General features: G+C 35.4%; 2 protein-coding genes across 3 annotated transcripts; both read right to left on the bottom strand.

Annotated features, from left to right (window-relative positions):
* Positions 1 to 681: 681 nt before the first annotated feature.
* LOC122291382 (protein EMSY-LIKE 3-like) lies at positions 682 to 5,696 on the bottom strand. 2 transcript variants are annotated; one of them, XM_043099075.1, is made up of 10 exons: positions 5,302 to 5,696; positions 4,423 to 4,625; positions 4,213 to 4,322; positions 3,837 to 4,089; positions 3,519 to 3,737; positions 3,377 to 3,445; positions 1,707 to 1,949; positions 1,553 to 1,621; positions 1,367 to 1,430; positions 682 to 1,012 (listed from the first exon to the last, which is right to left on the bottom strand). In XM_043099075.1, the coding sequence occupies exons 1-10, from the start codon at positions 5,327 to 5,329 to the stop codon at positions 963 to 965; spliced, it is 1,308 nt and encodes a 435-aa protein (XP_042955009.1). In that variant the 5' UTR covers positions 5,330 to 5,696; the 3' UTR covers positions 682 to 962. The 2 variants fall into 2 exon arrangements, with proteins under 2 accessions (XP_042955009.1, XP_042955008.1); XM_043099074.1 differs by having other exon boundaries at positions 4,423 to 4,631; positions 5,302 to 5,693.
* A 2,845-nt stretch (positions 5,697 to 8,541) lies between these two features.
* On the bottom strand, positions 8,542 to 13,595 carry LOC122291807 (AP2-associated protein kinase 1). The gene is made up of 8 exons (XM_043099790.1): positions 13,380 to 13,595; positions 11,860 to 12,349; positions 10,867 to 11,032; positions 10,723 to 10,773; positions 10,435 to 10,617; positions 10,207 to 10,300; positions 9,268 to 10,019; positions 8,542 to 9,171 (listed from the first exon to the last, which is right to left on the bottom strand). Exons 2-8 carry the CDS (start codon positions 12,321 to 12,323, stop codon positions 8,803 to 8,805), a joined length of 2,079 nt encoding a protein of 692 aa, XP_042955724.1. The 5' UTR covers positions 12,324 to 12,349; positions 13,380 to 13,595; the 3' UTR covers positions 8,542 to 8,802.
* Between the last annotated feature and the right edge of the window lie 10,489 nt (positions 13,596 to 24,084).

Below are 24,084 nucleotides of genomic sequence, written 5' to 3' on the forward strand. Positions count from 1 at the left end.
GCACCACAAAATTCTTTAACGGCGTCGAGTATATTGCTTATGGAGCCCATCCTCAAAAGTTGGGGACTTAAAAATTAATCCACCCCTCCTCCGCTCCTTCCCAATTCCCTAAAAGTGCATTTTAATTGAAACAGTTTGATCTCTATGATTTTAAACAAAGTTGCACACTTAGTTTGACACCCGAATCATCGAACAAAGCTGAGCTTGAGCCAGGCCCCAAAATCTAAGGTCACGCTCCATTTGCACTTGTATATTTAGTGACTTAATCGTAAAGATCATACGGAGTGGTAGGCCGTCCAATGTTATTCAAAAGCTTCTGTCTTGCAACTAACATCCACATTCGTCCACTGGATTTTGATCCTGTGTCTTGCAACTGTCAATAAGCTTCGGAAGAAATTCGAAAGGACGCCACACACAGTTGAAAGAGTCATCTTCCTTATAGGTAGCAATGCCTGATCACAGAAAACTGCAGCAATTTTTTCTCGTTTCAAATTGCAACGTTCATCAATATCATTCTACTCCTTACGAATAACCACATTTAATTTACTCCTTCAGACAATCCCCGCAGTAGAATGAAAGGAAGCCCTTTTTAACCACATGACGTGCATCATAACTAAGAACTGTTTCCTTTCATTAAATTGCGTTCTAGAGAGAAAGGGAAGGGGGGGGGGGGGGGGCAAGTGAGATAAATTTGTACACGATCAGTTAGTCACTAATCAAGAAATGTACACCAGTATCAGCCTATCCTACGTGAACTCTTACTGTTTAACAAATAAATTACTACCCAGCTAAAATAAATTTAATGTTTCCTTTCATTAAATTGGAAGATGGCATTATCCTAGAAAGTAGCTCTAATATCAGATGTTTGATTTTAGTCTTATCACTGGGCATCTTATAACCCTCCAAACCTTGTATCACCACGAGCATGTGCCCTGCTGCTTACTGTCAGAACCAGTCCCTAATCATTCTCGATCCATTGACTGCCCAAGCGAGAATTGGCGGCCACCCTCATCTGTTTAAAGGGGGAAAAACGAACAAACATGAAGCATTAAGAAGGAAATTAACTCAGATAATTGGCTTTCATTACAAGAAAAGGTATGAACGTGTTAATAAGGGGGGTAAAAAGCTTGTTTTCAAGTACAGAATCATTAATCAACATTCATACTCCCTACATATATCACATTTAGTATTATATTTCACATTCATAGAATCAGAAACAATTCCATTCAATTTCTAGTGCTAACAAAGAGGACACGCTCAATATGGACAGCTTAAACCGCCCTCATTGCTGGAGGCATTTCTATCATTAGCTTGGCATAGGGCAACTTAAGCTCTTAAGAATGATGCAAGGTCAAATTAAAAGTACCACTTTCGCCATCAGAAATCTCATTAAGCCTTGAAATTGCATCAATAAGTGCTTGCTCTTGTTCCTGCAGTTTAGAATTTGCAAGTCAGATTTTAAACAAAGAGCTAGAAATGTAACAAATCTCAACAAGAAACAAAGGAAAAGCGAAAGCCTTCCACGAGGTACCATGGGTTTCCCTTCTTATACCTTCAACATTTTCTTGGCTTTTTCAATTTCAAGAGGATCTGGATGAATTGCACCAAACACTCTCTCTACCTGTCCAAATTCACCAGAAAATTATACAGACAGAAAGAAATTAACAACTTTACAACTAAATATGTATCGCCCAGCTTTCACCAACCTCCTTGATCAGAGTTTCTGTCTGAAGAATTTTTATATCCTCTGGGGCCTTCTTTCCAATGCCATTTTGTGATGGCAGAAAATCTTTTCTGGAATGGCCCTTTGTAACCCCCCTACCTCGTCCTACACTTGGAATACTGTCGTGGCCTACAGATCTATTAATCCCATGACCAAATCCACCATAACCAGATCGATGGGAGATTCCAGGATCCTCCCCTACCCATTGAATATCTTCAGAAGAGATCTGCATTAAGAATAATGACTCAGAATGTGTTTGCAACCAATATATAAATTCTTTGGGAACAAGGGGAAAAAAAAAAGAAGAAGAAGAAGAAGAAAGAAAGCTTCACGAAAGTAGCTGGCCACAAGAAAATCTAATTTGAGCATACAAAGGCAAATCAAAATATATGATGCATAAACAAGTGAACTACTGAAGTTAAACCAAGCATAAATCCTAGAAAATAAAGAGTTAAGTTGTAACAATAAGTTGAAGAATGTATGATACAATTTGAGTAGTTTCTTGGAAAATGGACCATATCAATTATCGTTGTAGCATATACTACCACCAATAAATGACATCGAGTGTCCTTTGTAACGACCCAAGATTACAATTGGGATTCCATTCACCATCTTCATACACTCAATCCGGGGTATTATAATCTCCACCCTTAAATCCCTAACGTTCTTGTCAAGCCATTTCAGCATAGGTGACATGGCTCAACTACACTTCTAGTTGAACTTGTTTCTGATACCATTTGTAACGATCCAATGAAAGCTCAAACCATATTTAGGCCTATACTCTAAAAGGACTATTCAAGGCTACAAGTAGAGTCTCTAAGTGCTTGTTTGAGATTGTTGTAGGTAATAGAGCTTTGTTAAAAAGTTCTACTAATAAAAAATTGTTTATTGTTTAACAAACATGTGGCTAAAGCGCTTTTAAAGTTAGTTACGGTGGCTTTACGTTATCTGTAGGAACTTTTCAACAACTGCTTCAATTTGGTGCTTTTATTAAAAATAAAAACAAATAATTAAATAAATAAAATAAAGGAAAGATTTTCAACCTTTTTTATGTGCTTAAAACACTTATAAATTTACCAAGCATATCATTTTTTCTATAAAAGAGCTTAAAAGCACTTTATAAGCTTCCAAACTCAAAACCAAACAAACACTAAGAATCATTATAAAGGGTAAGAACTTATCCCTCCCAAGCAATGTGGGATGTCATTCACCATCTTCCTATAATCAATCTTGAGTGTTACAAAGAAGCACTAGACATAGACTCCATGAAGGGTTGTACTCTTTGAAAGATAGGTTATAACCACAACAACATAAAACAAACTAAGCCCAACTGGATTAAATTGTTCCACTAAGATCAACTCTAATCAATTTTTGATATTGTCAACCATAATTAGATGCACAAAGAAAGTGAGGGAATGAAAGGAGCTCTCTCTCTCGGGCCCTCTCTTGTGAACAATATCCAATCAATATGTGAGAGATTTCTCTCTATCTTTGCCTCTCTCATTTTCCCCAAGGATTGAATTTTTAATTTATTTTCTCTATGGAACTCCAGATCAGTGTGTTAGTGAATTGAAAGGCTTAGACTAAAGTGAAACTAAAATAAGATTTGGGTAGAAAATACTGTAGGCCATGGTGACAAAGCATCGGATATACCTCTGAAAGATTGACCCACTCCCATGTCTCATTGGCTGAGCCAATATCGTAGACCAAAGCATGTCGCCCCTGACAAAAAGGGAAATCAGTCAACTATATCACTAGAATCTAGATTAGTGGCAATCAAGAGCCATATATACACCTCAACAGGATTGTAGTCAGTTATGACAGCTTCATAAAAGTTATTGTCATCTGGCCACCTGGTCCTCACTCTCCTCCCAATCAATGGATCCAATGTCGCTCCTTCAGGAGGCTGACTCGCAACAGCAGCAGAAGAAACTCTATTAGCAACTTGACCCCTCCCACTTGGACCGGACAGAGGGTACTGCTTCATTGAAGATGCAACGGGTAACACTGTACCCTGTAAAATAAAATGGAATAGCAAGGAAACAAACCAATCAAACGAAAAAGTTCCAAATGTATAATTCTAAATTCCATAACTTTACAAAATTTAACTTACAGGTTTCTGCTTCTTTGCCTTGGGTCCTGGCAGTGATCCTCGCTTTGCTGTCGACGAGGATGGCTGGTGAGATGTAGCAATGGCTGGTTGGTGAAATGGTGGAGATGGCCCACCATAGGATTGTGAAGGGACCGAATGGGTTATCTTCTGTTTCTTGCGAGATGCAGAGACAGTGGGACTGGGTACAGGATCATGAACAGCTTGACCTGTACTCAGCATGGCAGATTGATGACCACCTGCCTGTCTCCACTCCCTATTGGAATTACCCAATGCAGTGCCCATTATCAGACAAAAGATATAAATTCTTGCCACAATTTAACGGATTGTGCTTCTCAAATAAACAGTCCTTGTTTCATAAATATTAAATCTATCAGACCTTATCCTCCGTATGACGTCATCTGCATTAACCCGCCCTAAAAGCTCTCTGTGCTCCTCATTTGATAGTCTCAACTCTTTTCTGAGTTCTGTTATTAAACTTTCCTTCTCCTGCAGAAAAAGATTGCATGCGGCAGTAATTTAAACTTGATAAAAAAAAATAAAAAATTCAAATACATTAGATTCATGAAAGCAAAATGACCAAAAGTACCCAAGTAATGGCATCGGCTTGAGCTTTGAAGGCTCTTAAAACTGAACTGTATGCTTCTTGCTCAAGTTGGTGAATTTGGGTTTCCATATCAGTCTCACCATACATCCTAGGATATGGGACGGAGCCCACGGCAGATCTTCCATTCCCAGCAACACGGCCTCCTCGAGGAATTCTGTTTTGATGTGTTGGAGGAAGATCATCATCTGTTCCTGCCATATTTTTTTTTAAAATGCAACACGACATTTATCAAAATAGAAAATAACTGGACACATTTTCACTGGAATTCAGAGAAGAGAAATGAAACACGACATAGTGTTCGGGATGTTTTCCAGGAGTTGACATGTTATGCATGAAATTTAATCTGATTTAGTCCCTCCACAGCAAGAAAACCAGTCTCATGAAGACTATTACCAAAGGGGGAAAAATGAAGAATAATAATTAAAAAAAGAGAGAGAAGAAGAAGAAGAAGAAGAAGAATAAATAAATGGTTGACTTACGCACGATTACACTCTTTCTATGTTCTTTGAGACTATATTGGGAACGGAAACTGGTTTAAGCTCATAAATCATACAAAAGATCCAGACTTTAGCACTTAAAGACATTCTCCGAGCAATAAAAACAAAACTTGCACCATTCATCACAAACAACCTAAATTAAGAAGTCCAGAAGCAACCTAAAGAAATACAGAAACCCAATTTCCAAATAGACTGCCACTAATCATAATCCAAAACCCTGAAACTTAATTCTTTCCCTCCAAGAAACCCAAAACACCTAAAGAAGAACATACACAAAAATCAAGCTCCCACAAACAAAACACACCGAAAAGGAGGCAAAACCCTAATCACCCTCAAAAGATATAAAGTTTTGAGGAGCATTTACCACTGCTATCGTACGGCTCGTAATCCATAGCCAGTTTACCACCCAAATAATGAAACCGCTACCAATTCCAAAGAAGCACCCTAAACAAATCCCAGCCAATCGGAGAGCGAAGCAGGCCAAAGATTGCTCGATTCAGCTTAAACAGACACTGAGAAACGACGCCGTTGCAAAGAGAATTTCCGATTCGTTAACCGTACTGAAGACCACGGAATTGAACGGTGATTACCGAAGAGAAAGAGAGGGAGAGAGAGCAGTGGGAGCAGAATTGGGGCTCGGAGTGTGTCAGAGACTCGCGAGTGCGAACTTTCTTCTTCTTCTTTTTTTTCCCTTTTTTTCTGGTGACGGATTTGAAACTAAATTATAAAGTGGGGATTTTGTTTTCAATTTACCGTTTAGTTTGAGTTCCGCTCTTCCGTTTGTGTAAAAAGTTGCTGAGGGTATCTTTTGATTCTTATTAAATTTATATATTCTAAAATTATATTCAGTATTATTATTTTTTAATACAAAATCAATAGCTGGACTGAACTCTGAAGCGTGAAGTCCACGTTTTTTCAAATAAAAACTTCGAAACACTTCCGTTTGCGTTTTTTTTTTTTTTTTTTCACCAAAAAATTATTTGTATAGTTTGTGCAAATATGTCTATTCTCTTTTTGAAAAATAGCTTATTCTTAAAAAAAAAAATACATATAAAAATAAATCTTATACATTCTAAAACTATATTCAATATTATTATTTTTTAATACGAAATCAATATGTTCATGTTTTTTCTAACAAAAACCTTTTGGAAAAACCTTGAGGCCGGTCGGGTGTGAAATTAATTTTCACACCGGCTAATCATAAAGTGCCACGGTAGGCATCTCAAAGCAATTGAATTGGATCCGCATACACCTAATCCACTTCTTCCTCTTCTTCTCTCTCCCTCTCCCTCTCCCTCCCCCCATTTGCACTGAAGATGCCGAAGGAACTGCACCAAAAACCTCTCCCTCTCCTTCTTTCTCTCCCTTTCCCTTGCTCATCTGCACTCAAGACGCCGAAGGAAGGCCAACGAATTCTCTGTCAGTCAGCTCCTCCTGTTGCCGACTTCATAATATGGAAGAAAATTGCGGTGATAGCTCCAGTCACGCTACAGTTAATCATCTACCATAACCTGTTGAAATACCAAAGACAATTTCTTCATAAAAGAACATAACTTTAAACCAACAACAACCCCATCCTCAGTTTGCTCACGAAGAAAAAGGAAAAGAACATAATAAAAGGACATAAACGGGGGGAAAACAACATTTATACCTGCTACTTCCTCTTCCAACCCCTTTTTCTCGATAAAAATACCATTGCATAAAAAAAGAAAATGAAGAACCAATGAACCCTGGTCCTTGCCTAGAAAACGAGTCGCTGAACCCCAAAAAAAAAAAAAAAAAAAAATAGAGTTCCAGTGTAAAAGAGATTTTAAATGTATTGTGATGGAAAGACGAAAGTTCTGAGGTTTTTGTTTTCAGAGCAAATCACCAAAAGAGAACGTAATGATCTTTCATTTTCAGTTTTCAGATTTGTTTTTGTTTGAAAGTAGTCATCAATATGGTTTACCAGTACTTCATTATCACAAGGAAAGTGGAAAGAAGAGTCGAGCCCCATCTTCGAATAAGCATCGGTGACCGTCAAATGAATGAAATTTTGAACATAGAATCAGCTTGATAATGTCCATAATCAAATGGGTTTCAGGCTAAAACTTTGAAAAAAAGAGTTGCCTTTTGTGCTTGGAATTACAGACCAATGGCTCAAAATTTTACGGCGAAGTGAGAAAAAAATTATGTGCATATATTAAAGTATGAATTTCGAACTGATGGGTTGCAATTTACTCAGAGAGAGAGATCGGAGTGGGACTGTACAGCAAGCACGATAGAGATGGGGAGGGAGAGAGGAGAGGCCGATCAGGTGTATGCCGGTCCAGTTTAATTGCTTTTAGGATGCCTACGTGGCAGTTGATGATTGGCTGGTGTGAAAACTATTTTCACACCCGACCGGCCTGGACTGCCACTCAAACCTTTTTTGTGAGATTCTGTTTTGTAATGGTCAAGGACAATGACACGATTCTCTCTCTTACAATTATGGGTTAATTCAACATTAGTACTTAAATTTTTATTTTTAACATTTTGATTCTTCACATTTTGCCATTAAAAGATTAAAAATTTTATACTTGAACTTTAAGAACTCTCCTATCTTTAATTTTGCCATTCAAAAATTAACAACGTGATTGATGTGTGGCCGTCGTATCAATAGATTGACAAAATTTATCGTTAATTTGTTAATTATAAAATTAGCGAAATATTAAATTGTGAATTTCTTGAATTGTAAAAGTTAAAAACTGAATTCTTAAATTGCAAAAATGTGAAAATCCGTATATTAATTTTGCAATTAGCTCTACAATTATTTTATAACCTATTTTACAATCAATACAATCATCTCACTTTATTAAAAATTTCTTAGATCTTGATTATTATGAAAGAAAATTTTCACCCAAGCCAAGTCTCATTTCCGGCGATAGATGTGAAGAAAAAACGCTCTGAGAAGCCTATAGTCACGTCGAAAGAACCATCATTCAACAATGTACCATTATGTTTACCTTCTAGGTTACCTATCAAAAAAAAAAAAAAAATGTTTACCTTCTAGGTTGACGTTCAGGGTATGCACCAACTAAACTAGCTTTCTTCATACAAAATATGAGCAAAGCGACATCATTTACTTTGGTAGAATAAATGGAATTCTTTTTGTGTTACTAATGCGAAGAGTTTATGTGAAAAATGAAGCAAACCACTTCTTGTTTCCATCCAGCTTTTCAAACATTCCGAGAAGGATATATAGGTTCGAATGAAGGACCTATAATACATCCCAAAGTCCAAATCGAGAAAAATGATAATATTACTCCTTAATATACCTATTCGTGTATTTTATTTATTTATTTTTAATGATTAAAAAAATGACTATTAATAAATTTGCATTTTTTTATATTTCTTGCCTGGCAGGAAAGGCGGTTTGAGTGAATGGGGGATTTGAAAACGTTGCAGTTTTATCGTTTGGGGCCATATCTTTACAGAACAACTACAAACAGCTACCTGCCATGCAGCCCACCTAAATGGGTCAAAGCTGTGCAAGCACTCAAGCAGAACTTACCCAACACGGAGACAACCCACGTATCCCTAGCCTCCCGTATGCCAACACCATGAGTAGTGAGTACCAACAAGATGGACAGAAATTGATTATTTTCTTAACCAACTGAGACACACAAAGTATATAATTGTAGTGTACACAAAAGCATGTGTAAATAGTCACCGCATGGCAAGATCTCCAACTCACAAGCACTCCACAGCACGAATCAATTCCAAAAAACCACATATCTCTAGAATTTCTCTATCCTCAGTTTTTGCAACCAGCACCAAAGGGTGCAACGAAGGATGCCAAGGTTCTCACGAATACCTCAATTATACCCTTGCCAGATCGGACAAGTTAAAAACCAGCCCATCCAGCAGGTTGAGAAGCTGGCTTGCTCTCTGTCATCTTTGCCTCACCAAAGCGCTGAGAATTATATCCTTCACCATTGGGTCTAGATATCTGAGGGCTGACAGTCGAAGCAACAGAAAAACTCTCCGTTCCAAAACCCCAAGTATCAAAACCAGTATTTACTAGAGCAGCCTGCTTGTTCTGGTTAATATTTCTCGTCCTAACAGATTTTGAAGGGTTGTCTGTTGAAAGCAGCTGCTGCGGCTTAGGTTCCTCGGCAAATGCAAGCCATGGCTTTGGCTCCAGGCTTGCAGTATTCCCATCTGATTTCTCTCGCTGTCCTTCCCAACCTGCTCCTTCAATCTTCTCCCCATGCTAAAAGGAGAACGAATACCATAAGAAAACAAGCATGATGGAGACAAAACCCACCAAATTCAGACAATTACAACAATAGCAAACAAAATACATTACCAAATGGGTTGCAGATCGTGTTCCAGACGAAGTTTGATTTTTTGAAGCATCTTTATGTGGTGGAGTTCTAGCTGCAAGTGCTTGCTTCAGCTCCTGTATCTCCTGCCTTTGAGATCGACAAATGGCAGACAGCTTTTCAAATTTGGAAGTTATTTCAGCCTTATCCAAGTTAGCTTGCTTCAGCTCCTCCTTCAACTTATCTACCTTGGCCTCTAATGCTTCCTCTTTTCCTGATTTGCTATTACTAACTCCAGAGCTGAACTTATTCGTATCAAACTCGGCAACAAAAGAGTTAAAAGCCTCATCTTGAAAAGCAGATGTGCTCTCAGTTTTTGATGGTTTTAGCATCTCCAAACCATGGTCTGTATCCTTCTGGGAAAACATTATCTCAAAGTCCTTGGAAGGGCCATCCCCAGGCTTGTGCGTATTTCTTTGGACTGCATGGGTTTGCATATTTAGCTCTTTAGCAGGGGTAGTGTTCCTAGGCAAAGGATGATTCTCTGGGTATTGATCATGTTTTGATGTGCTATAGCTAGTTGGCTCTTCATGAAATTTGGGTGTTGTGTCCTCAGCAGCAACCGAGTCCTTCGCATGCTGAGTGGACCAGAAAGCACCAAGCTGCCCCCGACCTCCCCCAGTCCTAGATGAAGGGTGTGATGTGTTTCTAGTTGGTTCTGCAGATGAAGGCAGCGGTGGCGGCGGTGGACTTCTACGAGGCACTGGATGCGCCTTATTTGCAGGCTTTGATATACCTGTAGGATTGCCATAAAATATCAATATCACTTCAACTGAAAGCAATCTCAAACATTTGTGGCATTCTCCAATTTCAAGGACCAACGAAAATATTTTTTCTTAATCTCATGCTAAGAAATTGAATTTAATCAATCATACAGAAAGAGAATAAAGTTGCATGTGAAAGTACACATTTGATGCCCTCACCTTCATGTATGTCAGTAAACCGCATTTCAGGTGGCCTATCTGGCAAAGACTTGTGTAAATTAGCAGGTAACTGCTCGTTGACACGAAACCACACCTGCCACCATAAAAAAGGGTTCCAGAATAAGTAAGCAGAATGATGGTCTATGCACCTAAGACTGCCATGGACAATATAATCTAAAACTAACCTAAATTCATGGAGATGAATGGCCAATCAAGCAAAGCGCTTGCCTGCGTGATGTCTGGTCTGTCATCTGGGGAAGCTTGAAGCATGTCGCTGATTAGGTCCGTTACAGCAGAGCTATATTTAGGTAGTTCTGGAACGCGATAATTCCCATTCAAGATTTGTAGCTTCGACTCTCCATCAAATGCATTTTTGAAGTAGCATATCCGGAAGAGGAGGCAACCAAGAGCCTGCAAGGTGCCAGAGAAAAAAATCAGTTTCCCAATGCACATTTGAAACGATTATCTAACTGTTTATAGATTATACACTGAATTGAGAATTTCACATTGACTTACCCATATGTCTACCTTCTCATTTATAAGTTCTCTCCGGAAAAGATCCCACATCTGAGTCAATAAAAGGAGGAAGCAAAAAATCAAATAACTTTACTACCAAACATCAGAACTATAACTTTGTAAGAGAAAAGTTCCTTGTTCAACCTCAGGGGCCCTGTAGGCAGGTGTTGTGTGCTTCCTGATATTGTCTTCTTCAATACCCATTTCTTCAGGCTTCTCAAAGCGCTTGTGATTAGTAGAGGTACTTCCAAAATCACACAACTTCCATAATCCATCAGGCCCCAACAGAAGATTCTCGGCTTTCAAGTCCCTGAAAATTAAATTGAAGAAATATAAACAAATAGCATGCATTCTTTGGCAGGTCACAACACAAAGAACCCTATAAGTATCTCCCAACAAGTAATGCAATTGGTAAATCTTTTCTTTGTGTTTACTTGTATGATATCCCATGTTTTTCTACATGAAATATAAATAAATATATAAATAAAACTACTAATCGAGATGTATGGTTGAAGCAATATATGTGTATGTATCCATGTATGCATGCATGCATGTTTTTATTACAAATAATGCAACTTAGAGAACAGATTGAAGAACGGTCATGCCATCCTCATCAGTAAAAGCATGGTTTACAAGCCAATCCAAAAATCGCCATTATGTAATCATTAACTACAACGAGAGAGAGAGAGAGAGAGAGAGAGAGAGAGAGAGAGAGAGAGAGAGAGAGAGAGAGAGAGAGAGAGAGAGAGAGAGGGGTTAAATGCAAATCTATATTTCATTGACTATTCCAAGAGAATGCATGAACAGTAAAAAAAGTTGTATGCTTTAGGCTTGGTTTGGATAATAAGATGAGATGAGATGAAAGTTGAATAAAAATATTATAAAATTATACTATTGTTAGAATATAATTTTTTTAATATTATTTTTATTTTGAGATTTTAAAAAGTTGAATTGTTTATTGTATTTGAAAGTTTTGGAAAGTTGTAATGATTAGATGAGATGAGATGAGTTGAGATGATTTCTAAAAACAAACGAGGCCTTATAAAAAAGTAAAAAAAAAAAAAAAACAACTATAGAAGAAGATTATCTAAACCTTGATAAATATTACACTTGAAAGCACCTAGTTAGAATCCTTACCTATGCGCAATAGGCGGTGACTGACAGTGCATTGCAAAAACAGCATTGCACACATCCCTAAAGATTGAGAGGACCTGTTTCTCATCAAAAAACCCAGCTCCTCTGCTCTCTAACACATTAACTAAGGACTTCTCACAAAATTCCATCACAATGAGTGCTTCCTTCGTTCGTCCCACATCCAAGATGGTGTGTGCAAAGAGTGCAACAACATTTGGATGTCCTTTGAGGGATTTCATCACTGAGATCTCCTTCATCACCAGATCCAGTGATTCCTCGTCATTACATATTATGTGCTTTAAAGCATACTGCTTTGAAACATTCACAGCATCCCGAGCTAAATAGACACATGAGAATCCTCCCTCGGCAATGGAATTCCGGACTTGAATCTTAAGATTGCCAACATCAATAGAGCGGCCTTCAAGACCAGTTGCTTCTTTTTGCATAAATGGTTTGAACCTCCACATGATCGAAACAAAAGGACAAAAAAACACTGCATATGCAACACAACCGATTGCAGATTTTTTTTTTTATAAGTAAATGTAACATCAATTATGGCAGAAACACTACTCATTGCAAATGTTACTACCATCATTCATGTTACATAAGATGCACAAGTTTCAAATTAAGTTACTATATTATGGTTGGGATATATAACTCTCACTGCCTCAAAATTTCAACTGCATCGATGCTTACTCAACTTGTAAATTGATAACTCCACAGGCCACCTCTAATCACTAGGTAATTGATTGAAAGGAGGCCAAAACAAAATGATCAACCAAAAAAGGCACGAACAATCTGACAATTGTAGAATTGAATAACAAGAAGTGAGTAAAACTAAAACATTTGCATATCCTCCATGGTTAAGAAGTCAGCTGTCAGAATAGTGCCACATGGGAACTCAGCTACTAAGACATAAACATAAACATACCAGGCAAATTTAATAAGGCGGAGAATTGCGTAGATGCATTTTGAGAGAGAGAGAAAATACTATCATCATTATTAAGATCAAACACTGACATTCCCAGGCTCCTAAAACTAAAGTTCGGAATAAAAATTAATGGATATAATTAAAGTCGATAACATTCATTCAACAATACGATCCGCACTACGATAAAAACATTTAGCAGCAAATAACCAAGATCTGGGTCAAACTCCAGAAGCTGATCCTTCCCCATACAATCTCAAAATTTCTTACTTTATTTCTTCTTCTTTTTTCCCTTTGAGCATTGAACATAAAAATAAAAGTGCAAAATCAAACAAATCGAAGATATTTCTTTGCAACGTAGCTCGAACAATACGCATCGAACCCCCGCACTAATTGAATAACCGAGCTCAAATAAACTCCAGCGCATGCTAACAATTTTGAGCTAGAATTTTAAGAAATCGAATAAACGTACAAGAAGCAAACGATTGAATCCAAGACTTTCCAAAAGGCTCGATCTATTTTGTAAAGATTTCTAGGAAACCTAAAAAAAATCTATACAAAAGCAATGAAAAGGAAACCTTGTAGATGGTTATACCTGGTAACCAGAAGCGGATTTGAGTTAGCGAACGAGAGAGAGAGAGAGAGAGAGAGAGAGAGAGAGAGAGAGACGCGTGTAGTAGAAGCTGATTCAAAATTCGATGGTAGAAGACATAGAAACTCTGCAAGTTGAGATCTGAGGGTTTACGACTTTAAGTGCTGATCCGGAAACTCTCTTGAGCCCTTCTATGATTCCCAGAGATGATAAAGTTGGATGATGGCGAATCTATATATAGTTGGCCAAGGAGTGAATATTTGAATTTTTTTTTTTATTATTTTTTTTTTTTTTTCCATAAGCAACATAGAAAATTTTTTGTTTTTGATAAGATAAGAAATTTAGTTTTAGGTAAAATACTACAAATTTTATTTACAATCACAATATTTAAAAGTATAATTTAGGTTTTTTTCAAATTCCAACAAAATTATATTGATTTTAATACTATTAACGTCTAAATTGCTAGAAGTAAGAAGAGAATGTAAGAGCATTGACATTAGATTGACCATCTCAATTTTTAAAATTTGAAAAATATGTCACTTTTTAACTTTTAGTTAATCATTCAACACTTAAAAACTACATTAAATTAGCCATCATATTCTCTATAATAATAAAATATTATTATTTTTTATTATTTATATTTCTTTAATTAATTTTTTAATACTTTTTTATTTTATTTTCATAATTTTCAATAACCTCTAACAATCATATTCATTTTTATTTTCACAATCTAACAATCTATAATATAATCATTTCATATATACATAGATGGTGAAATCTCATATTATATAAATAAAAATTTCATATATACAATCTATAAAAATTCTATATATATAATATAATAATATAAAATGTGGGATGAATGTGAGAAGAAATAATAAAATACTAGTTTGAAGAAGTTATAGTTGTTTTCATATATGAAATGTGGGATGAATTTACTGTAGCTAAAATTTCATATAAAAAGTGTTTAGCTAATTTAATGTGGATTCAATTTCATCAATATTCTTCAAAATATGAAAAGTATTGACATTTGACTAATCTAATGTCAGTGCTTTAATTAATTTAAAATAGTAATATTAATATAGATGATAAATATTGAGTAAAATAAAATGTGAGAAAATTAGAAGTGAATCTCAATGGAGCCACTGATGTAGATGGGGACAGAAATCAATCGGTCGAGAATGAGTGATGTATACACTGTGATTGCATGCATGGAAGATAAGCCCCCGTGCTTTTCGGTGGTTTTTGGAGTAGCACGTACGTGAACGTGACTTTCCCGCTCTAGGGGGATGACTCTCGCACTGGCATTAGAATATGAGTAATGTTATATACTATACTATTATTTTATTTATATTTTATTATATATAATATAAGATATTTATTATGAAAAAATATAGTTGCAAGCACAATTGTGTACTAATTTGTGCATTAATATGATGTAATTGGTTAAAAAATAGATTTTATTAAAAATAATGTTAATTTAAATTTTAAATATGAATAAATCAATATTAGTACACAGATTAGTGCGCAACTGTGCTTGTATGTAGTAAAAGTTATTTATTATTATTTGATAAAAAAATATGTAATAAATAATCATTTAATAATAATAAATATGTCACATCTTACTTAATGAGATGACAGTATGGTATATAGAATTCTCTCCACGACATTCTAAACTGTTACTTGTTGTGTATGCACACAACGTGTCGCACTCCTATTGCTTTATTAGATGATCCTATCAAGTTGTGAATGGCAAGCAGATACAAACTGATGTACGAGATTGATGATGAAAATGAGAGTGGTGGTCCGTTAAGGGCATAGGAAGCATTTGAAAAACGTGTGTGAATGGAAAAGAACACCAAATAGGAGTATAATCGGTTCGGTCCAGAATAAAATTTAGGACCAAACTAGTATGTACCGATTTTATATTTTTTAAAACCGATTACGTACCGGTTATCCTTCTAAACTGATACCTCCGGTCCGGTTTTCCAGTTTTATTAAAATATAAATTTCTCATAAAAAATATGTTTATTAAAAAAATCTGTTTTATTAAATATCTGTTACTATTTACAAAAATCTACTTTATAAAAAAACTGCTATATAAAAAAATTTTACTATAAAAAATTTGCTTTATAACAAAATCTGCTATGTAAAACAAATTCTCCTATAAAAAAATTGCAAATGATCAAATAAGTTTTCATATTTAATATTAAATTTTTATGTTATAAATTATAATAAAATTATCTTATATATAATTATAATTTATATTATTATATATAAATATTATATATAATATTTAAAAAATTAATTTAAATATATATTATAGTGAACCGGTCGGTCCGATCCAATCTTAAAAATCATGGAACTGGAACCGAACCAGTTCCAACCAATTTTGGTATTTTAGAAACAGGTTCCAGACCAGACCGGTCTAAAACTAAACCGATTCCACTGGTTCAGTCTGGTCCGGACCTGTTTTCCGATTAAAATTTATACCCCTAACACCAAATAACACATTTAATATGAGGCGTATCACGAATGGCAACCCTAAAATGCGTATGAAGCATCTAAATGAAATGTGGTGTATAGAATCTGTGTGCCATTGATTTTGGGTCCTCTGTTGTTGGGAAACTATTTGACCTATTTTAATTGACTTGGACTTGCTGTGTGACTGTTTTTAATCTTATGTTTTAATTGGTCCTCTATTTTGAATTGTGGTTTTCCATTTGTTGTTTGGAAGCTGTTCGGTTATAATTTGCTATTTGTCTTGCTAATCCTCTTTTATAATTTGTTGTTTTAATTGTCAATGTGACTATAAGTAATACAATGATACAAATAACATGGGACTACCAGTAAGCATGTCATTTTATGTTTTCATATGATTCATCTTGATAATGAGGCAACATATATTTCTGAACTGTTTAGTAATATTTTGTCCTTCAATATTTTGTTGAAGGATTGACACTTTAATTGATGAAGATTCCTTCTTCCTTCACCACACTATTGGAAAGTGGTGAGAGTGGTATTAACAACTCTCTTATGGATAGTGCAAATGTTGATGTCCAAGTGATGTAACCCCAATGGGACACAATGGCACCTAAACAAAAATCACAGCGATATGTGTTATTTATTATAGAGGAAGATACTCTTCTCATTTTGGCTTGGCTTAACATTAATATAGATTTCATATGGAGGACTGACCAAATCTCCATACAATTATAGAGTAGAATTTATGATTACTACAACACTTTTAAAAAACCTAAAAGGCCAAAATGCTCTATACACTCTTTGACCAATTGGTGGTCAAGCATTCAAAAATACGTCAATAAATTTTGTGGTTCCATAGCCCAAGTTGAAGGAATGCATCCAAGCGGTGCGATCGAGTTAGATAAAGTATAATGATTTTTTCAATATTTTATTATTATAATTATTAAGTATTTGCAATGAAAGAGCGCACTAATTATGGAACTATTTTTTAGATTGATAAAGTGAAAATTTTATACTAAAGGACCTAAAAAACCAACTTCAACATAAAACATTATTGGAATCTTTTGAGGCATCATTTAAAATTGCAAGCGCATATGGAACTCAAAAGAAGAAAAGACAATGTGTTATGTTTAGGTATTACTCCAAACTCAATACAATTAGGGGAAGACATAGAAAATGTGTCCATAGATGGTGAGAAACCTCCAGGTAAGAAAGTTGAAAAAGAATGAGATAAAGAAATAAAATGTAAGGAAATACAAGGTAATGAGTTTAATGAGGCTTTAAGGAACATAAGTGGTGATAGGAAGACTTATATGGTGGAGAGAAAAGAAGCAATAATCAAGGCTAACAATAATAGAACTGAGTTAGTACTTCTGAGGAAGAGAAAACTTGATATGAAAATTAAGGCTGAGAATGATGGATCTGACTTAATAGCTCTTAAGAAGAGGAAAACTAATATGACAATTATGAAATTGGATATTAATTTCATAAATTCTGTACAACAAGAGTATTTCCATAATTTTCAAATGGAAATCATTGAGGAGTAAAGGAATAAGGTCATATCTCGTACATAGTTGTATGTTTGGTTTTGGTTTATTTTGATTGGTGGTGGACTTGTTGGTACAATCATGTAATGTGGGTGATTTTGTAATTATTTTTTACTGTGGTGACATATTTTTTGACTTGCATGTGGGTCAGTTGGGGTTTTTTTTTTTTTTTTGTACAATACTTCCTAATTTTTTATTGTATTGGACTTGTTGGAGTTTCTAGTGGGGTTGGTGGCTGTTAGTTGGTTGTTGGAGGAGTTTTATTGTTGCTAGTTGGTGTTTGCTCTTTAACCAATTGATAGAAATTTTTGTATCACATATATATTCATATAATGTAATGGAATGACATTGATTTTGATACATGAAATTTGTATTGTAAACAACTATCTGGAATTTGTATTAAGTTGATGAATTTGTATCAAAATCAACTTTATATAATTTATATTAAGTTGATTTTGATACATAAAATTTGTATTAAGTTGATGATACAGAGTGTTGGCACCACATGTTAATATTTGTTAATAAAATTGGTGTATATTTTGTTGATGTTCAAATTTAAGACAGCACAATTGGTGTATATTTGTAGATCTTACGTAGTGGGTGCTAATTGCAAAGTATATATGTATAAAATAATTTTAGGAAAAGAAATTAATAATAATAAAAAATAATATTTTATTATTATTTTGGCTCAAATATATATAATCCAATGAGAGAGTTTTTTTTTTTTTTAAGGGAGAAGCTAGGAACCGATCAGGTGAAAACCCAAATTTAACACCAGCAAATCAAATTTCGTCACATAGGAGGTGCAGCAAATTCTCATTTACTTCCACACGCATTAGATTCTCTACTTATTTTTATCTCTTCCCCCCTCATCTCTCTCTCCCTCCCTCACCCCGTCGCCTTCAACCCCCCTTGTCTCTCTCTAAAATATGCTCTTCTTGCTCTCCTTTGTAGGCCAAACAACCAAAAGTTGCTGTTTACAAAACAAAAAGGTTGGTCTCTTACTCAATTTTGCCTGATTTGGTCTCTCAGTAAAATATTTTCAATTAAGTCGGCCATTTTACGTTGGGAAAAGCTCCCTCCACATAATCAAGCTACAAAAAAGGCTTGATGTTTGAATATTGAAGTTTCTACATTGCAATAATCCCTTACATCAAAATTTCTAAGAAGTTCGTGGCAATGGAACCCCTCATAGAAACAGATACATTATGAGGTTCTCATGGTTGATTGAAAATAGCAAGATTGAAAATATCTTAGAACTAATGGCATTGGTATTAGTAATGGAAGGAAGGATGGTATACAAAGAGATGAAGATGGAAATGATTGCAATGGCAAAGGCAGAGATTAGCCAAAAGAATGAGAGAAAGAGATGGAGACAGCAATGAGAAAAGGAAAATACAAGGAAAGATGGGCAGAAATAATGAAGAAATGAGAACTCACATGTTGGCAAAAGCAAATGCCAAATAACATCAAGTGTCAACGATGAAAGTATAGAAAGTACAAGAGTTGTGCATAGTTATCTATTTAGGTTGGGAGGCTCTTTGACCACTCCAAAACAATGCCAAAAAGAGTAATGGTGTAGCGTATTTTAAAAAGAGAGTGTGTATTTGAGAGAGAGAGAGAGAGAGAGAGAGAGAGAGAGAGAGAGGTTGCAGGCGACGGGGTGGGGGGAGGGAGAAAGAGAAAGAAGAGAGGGGAAGAGATAAAAAAAAGTAAGTAGAGAATCTAGTGCATGTGGGTGTAAATTGGAATTTGTTGCACCTCCTATGTGGCAGAATTTGATTGGTGATGTTAAATTTGAGTTTTCACCTATTGGAAGCTTTTTTCCTTTTTTGAATAGTAAAGACAATCTAAAAAAAAATGTAATTTTATATGGAGTTTATCTTCAAACCAGTCTATCCATTAAATCCAACATAACAAATTTCAATAAGTCATTGCCACGTAAAGCACATAAAGGGCCAAAGATCACTACAATACAGAGGAACAAAAGAAAATTTCTACCCCTCTTCCTCTCTCCCCATTACTTTGTAAGGGGCCATGAAATTCTACTAGAAGCGAAAATTTTGGACAATTCCAAACTTACCTTGTGGGATTTTTCCATTTTTTTCATCGATCTCGTGCCTTTCTGGTTGTTCAGGCCTTGTTCTTGTGATCAGTTTTTTATTCTCCTTCTGTTTTGGAGGCTCTTTCCTGAAAAAATCTTGCCTTTTTTTCTTTCTTTTTTTTTTTTTTTTTTAATCAATCTAAACTGAAAAATGACCCTGATCATGGAAGAAATTCACTCTCTCGATTTTATTTTTTGTTAGTTACTCATAGGTTTTTGTTTTCTATGAAGGGGTAAATATGGTTACGTAAAATGGAAATAAATATGCTAAGTAATCATTGGGCTACATCTATTTGAGAACTGAGGCAAGCATCAATACGTAAAATACTCTTCAAATTATCATGCTTATTTTCCGATTCCTTTTTGGTCTTGGCCTTTGTTATTTATCTGGACAATCATTGTTTTATGAATTAGAAGTGTTTTCTTCATCTTGGTCTTTCTTGTTTTGTGATTTACAATCATTCGACCAAATCTTGGCTCTATGAGGAAGAGGGAGAGAGAAAGCCCTTGTGGGATTTGTGGCTACTATCATAAATATAAAGAAGGAGAGGTCTGCTGGGGGGTCATAGAGAGAGAGGGGGGGAGTTAAGAAGCAGAGAGATTACATTAATCTGCCAAATGCTATGGTGTGAGCAGGTGTAAACAAAAATATTGTGAAATGCTAATGTGGCAGTTTCTTATTGGTGTCAATTAAACTCCACTTGCCCAAAGAGGAACTGTTTTATATTTGCATTTGCATTCATTATTGCAATGCTAATAATGAATAATGAATAACTTTAGGCCCACCGTGGACCACCTCCTCAAGCCGCCATTGAGCTTAGGAACCCCCAACACCTTTTCCCTCCCTTACGGCAATCCCTTCCCCCTCTATCACGCACAATCCAAAATGGGTTTTTCTTCTCACATGGCCTTGGTGCTACTGTGAACTAACCCGCCACTACACTGGACCACCCACAACCCCTCTAGCTCCCCAATGCCCACCCATGACCTCCCTGTAGCTCTCATTTGATTTTTTCAGTTTTGTGACCCATGACAACCCTTGTAAAATCATTGTCCACCGTTGCTCCGCCACTTTTGGCGTGACCTTTGATCTTCCAGAGTTGCCTTTCATCATTGTAAGTAATTGTTCAAAGAATTTTCTTGAGATTTAAATATATTTTTACACTAACATATTTTCTGCAGTCTGGTTGATTTTGCCCAACCTTGGGTCTAAGGAATATGGAGGTTGGGTCGAATTGAAGGATGAGATTGTTTGTAGAATTGGATTGTGTTTAGATATTTTATATGTAGTGTTGGTGTCATGACATTCATCATATGTTCATGCATGGTCATGTCTTATAAATGAAAACTGTGTTTTCATGTGAGAAAATATTTTGGGTATGTTTGTAATGAATGGATTGAAATGAATGAAAGAGAGAAAAAGGGAACTGTAAAGATGGTGGTAAACAGAGACGGTGATATAGTCATGGCTGCAATTCCAGCCTAAATGACCGATAAATGGATATGTTGGACCATTTTCTGGTAAAATGACGGTTTATGATGGATACGAGCACCATTTTCTGGGGAAATGATTGGTTTATGTTTGAGGCATTTTTTAGAAAAATGGCGAATGGTATTTAATGGCGTGTTTTAGGTCAAATGAGATTTTTGGCATGCGTTGGGAAAATGGTTATTTTCGGAGAAAATAATGGTTTTTGGTCTCATGCATGTTTAAGCATGTGCATGCATTCATGTTGGTTGTTTAAATGTATTTTTATCTCGTGGATTGTTTGGTTGGTTACTTACTGAGATTCACAATCTCAAGTGGTATTCGCACCCTACGGTTCCATTTTATGGAATCGTAGGTTTTGATGCAAAAGAATATGTTAATCCTGAAAGAATTGACTCCGCCGAAGAAGTGACATGTGGTCACTTTGGATCATGGGATATGTTTCTCTTTTTAGTTATTAAATTTTGGCTTGTATTATATTTTTATTGGATAATTGTAAAACCTAATTAAGGATCTTTTACTTTCGTGGTTCTGTATTTAAAATTTCTGTTACTTAGTTTCCTATCCTTTATTTATCCACTATAATTTTTGTTATACACTTTTTGCATGTCACACACTTAGCACTAGTTGTTAGGGTGTGTGACTGTATTGTTATCATTCCAATATCACGATTCCCACATTTTCGTACATGAGAGTTAGGGGCATCACAGATACCCTTTCATATTCTCGAAGAATTTTTTGGAGGACTGCATATAATTTTGTTTAAAACGTATATTAAACCTCTTTATTGGATTGGGAAACTTCTTTGCTAGTTTTTTAAGTGCTTTATGAGTATGTTATAACTTGGTTGATGAAGCTTGCTACTTTTCTAACATGTATATGCCGATCTTTTTTTTTTTTTTCTTATGGAATTTTTTTGTAGATTACAATTTACTAGAGGAAGTGAAGAGGGTCACTGAATCTACTCAGAGAACAAGAACTAAATTGTGCGGGTATTGTAAGATAACAAGAAATGTAATAGAGCAAGAAGAGAAATAGAGAGCCAGTAATGGAATTGGGAAAAACTTTCTGAAAATTCCAATGTGTGTTGCTTGAATACAATGTCGCAGCCTACATACACAGAAAATATGCTAACTAACTGCAAGTACCACAGCCTTATTGACAACTATAATAAACATAAAAGAATAACAAAAGAATAAGAAATGATTTACGACAACTTTGTACAATAAACATATAGACAATATGACTTGTAGCTTATCCATTATCTTCTAACACCCTCCCGCAAGATGGAGAATAGAGGTTAACTATTCCCATCTTGGATAAATGTGACTACAAAAGATAAGCTGGCAGGGCCTTAGTGAAAGTGTTGGCCAATTGTGTTTGAGATGAAATATGAGCAGTGGTGACACTTCCATCTTGAATTTAATCTTTAATCAAGTGGTAATTGAGTTCAATGTACTTGGTTCTCTTATGGAATACTGGATTTGCAACAATGTGGATTGCGGCCTAATTTTCACAAAAGTGAAGAGCACCTTGTGGGTGATGAATTCCAAGGTCTATGGGAAGATATTGAAGCCAAGTTAACTTTGAGTAAGTGGCAGCCATGGATCTATACTCAGCTTCAGCAGAAGAACGTGAGACAACAGTTTGTTTCTTGGATTTCCAAGAAACCAATGAGTTTCCTAAAATGATGCAATAGCTTGTAGTTGAGCGACGAGAGTCTGGACAAGGGGCCCCATCTGAATCACAATATGCTTGGAGCTGAAGTGGAAATGAAAAGGAAAGAAAGATGCCTTGACCAGGGGCTGTTTTAATATATCTCAAAATTCTGTATGTAGCAGTTAGATGAGTAGAGCTAGAGGCTTATCCATAAACTAACTTAACAATTGGACAGCAAAATAAAATGTTTGGTCGAGTGATTGTGAGGTACAATAGCCTACCAATCGACCATCTAAAAATGCTTGGATCATGCAAAGGTGTTCCATCATCCTTGCTAAGCTTGAAATTATAATCCATTGGAAGTTTGAGTGGCTTACACCCCATGTAACAGCTCGCTAGAAATTCAATTGTGAAATTTCTATTAACTTTAGGAACCTCGTGAAGACCCCATAAGTTTTCACGAATCCATTAATCGTATAGGTTTTTGTCTAACTACATAGTTAGTATTATTATTTACTATGGTATCAGAAGTGTGTTTTTGATTATTGGAGATAGTTAGAAGTGTCAAAATGTATTATGGTTTGTGCCATTAGACTCGGAGGGTTATTTAAGGTCTTATGGCGCAATAACATTTTTTCATATTTTCGAACAAAACGTCTGTTCAAAACTGTAGATATTATTGGATAAAAATATCTTAAACTAATTTGGTGGATATTATTAGAAAAAAATATTTTAAGCTAATTTCGGGGATATTATTGGGTAAAAATATCTTGAATTGATTTTTGTAGATATTATTAGGTAAGGGAGTCCTACACTCCACTCTCACTCCGGGTAAGAGAGTCATACACTTAACTCTCACTTCAGGTAAGAGAGTCCTACACTTAACTCTCACTCCAGCCTCATCTCTTCCATATTTCATCCATAAGTATCTCCAGCCACCTCTCCCCATGAAATTATTTTCATTTATACTTTCCATTAAAAGAATATCAAACACTCTCTCTCGGACAACTTTTAGGAGTTCTTTTGCATGCCCATTTCGAAGCTTTTGTAAGTGTTTTATCATAAAGTCTCATTCATATAAGCTGTTCCTTTTTTAGTATAGTTTACGTGGATATCTTATTTGTCTCATTTGAAGATCATTTGTTCAGTCAAATATTATGTAAACTATAGAAAGGTCATTCTGGAAGATAAATTAGAGAATATGTTATAGTTTGGAGTTTTTGACCAAGTTAATGGATAGATATTGGTCCGAAATTTTTATGGAGTATTTTTAACATGTATATATGACTATTGGTTGAGGATTTTTGCATGATTAAAGGTTTTGATGAAATATTTTTTTAGATTTAGAAACTTAGAAACTGGAAGAGGAAAAACAGTTTCTGTTTTGAGAAAGTTTAACTCTTTGGTGGTCTAAACCTATTCCAA

This window comes from Carya illinoinensis, chromosome 13, assembly GCF_018687715.1.
Source record: "Carya illinoinensis cultivar Pawnee chromosome 13, C.illinoinensisPawnee_v1, whole genome shotgun sequence".
Taxonomy (NCBI): domain Eukaryota; kingdom Viridiplantae; phylum Streptophyta; class Magnoliopsida; order Fagales; family Juglandaceae; genus Carya; species Carya illinoinensis.

What these genes read in the sequence shown, in the direction of transcription:
- LOC122291382 (XM_043099074.1), bottom strand. Translation starts at nt 5,329, where the DNA reads ATGGATTACGAGCCGTACGATAGCAGTG. An exon ending in AGGCAAAGAAGCAGAAACCT is followed by an intron (nt 3,738 to 3,836) that starts GTAAGTTAAATT and finishes TTTATTTTACAG; the next exon opens with GGTACAGTGTTACCCGTTGC. An exon ending in AGTGGGTCAATCTTTCAGAG is followed by an intron (nt 1,950 to 3,376) that starts GTATATCCGATG and finishes TTCTTAATGCAG; the next exon opens with ATCTCTTCTGAAGATATTCA.
- LOC122291807 (XM_043099790.1), bottom strand. Translation starts at nt 12,323, where the DNA reads ATGTGGAGGTTCAAACCATTTATGCAAAAAGAAGCAACTGGTCTTGAA. An exon ending in ACAGACCAGACATCACGCAG is followed by an intron (nt 10,301 to 10,434) that starts GCAAGCGCTTTG and finishes TTATGGTGGCAG; the next exon opens with GTGTGGTTTCGTGTCAACGA. An exon ending in GTTTACTGACATACATGAAG is followed by an intron (nt 10,020 to 10,206) that starts GTGAGGGCATCA and finishes GCAATCCTACAG; the next exon opens with GTATATCAAAGCCTGCAAAT.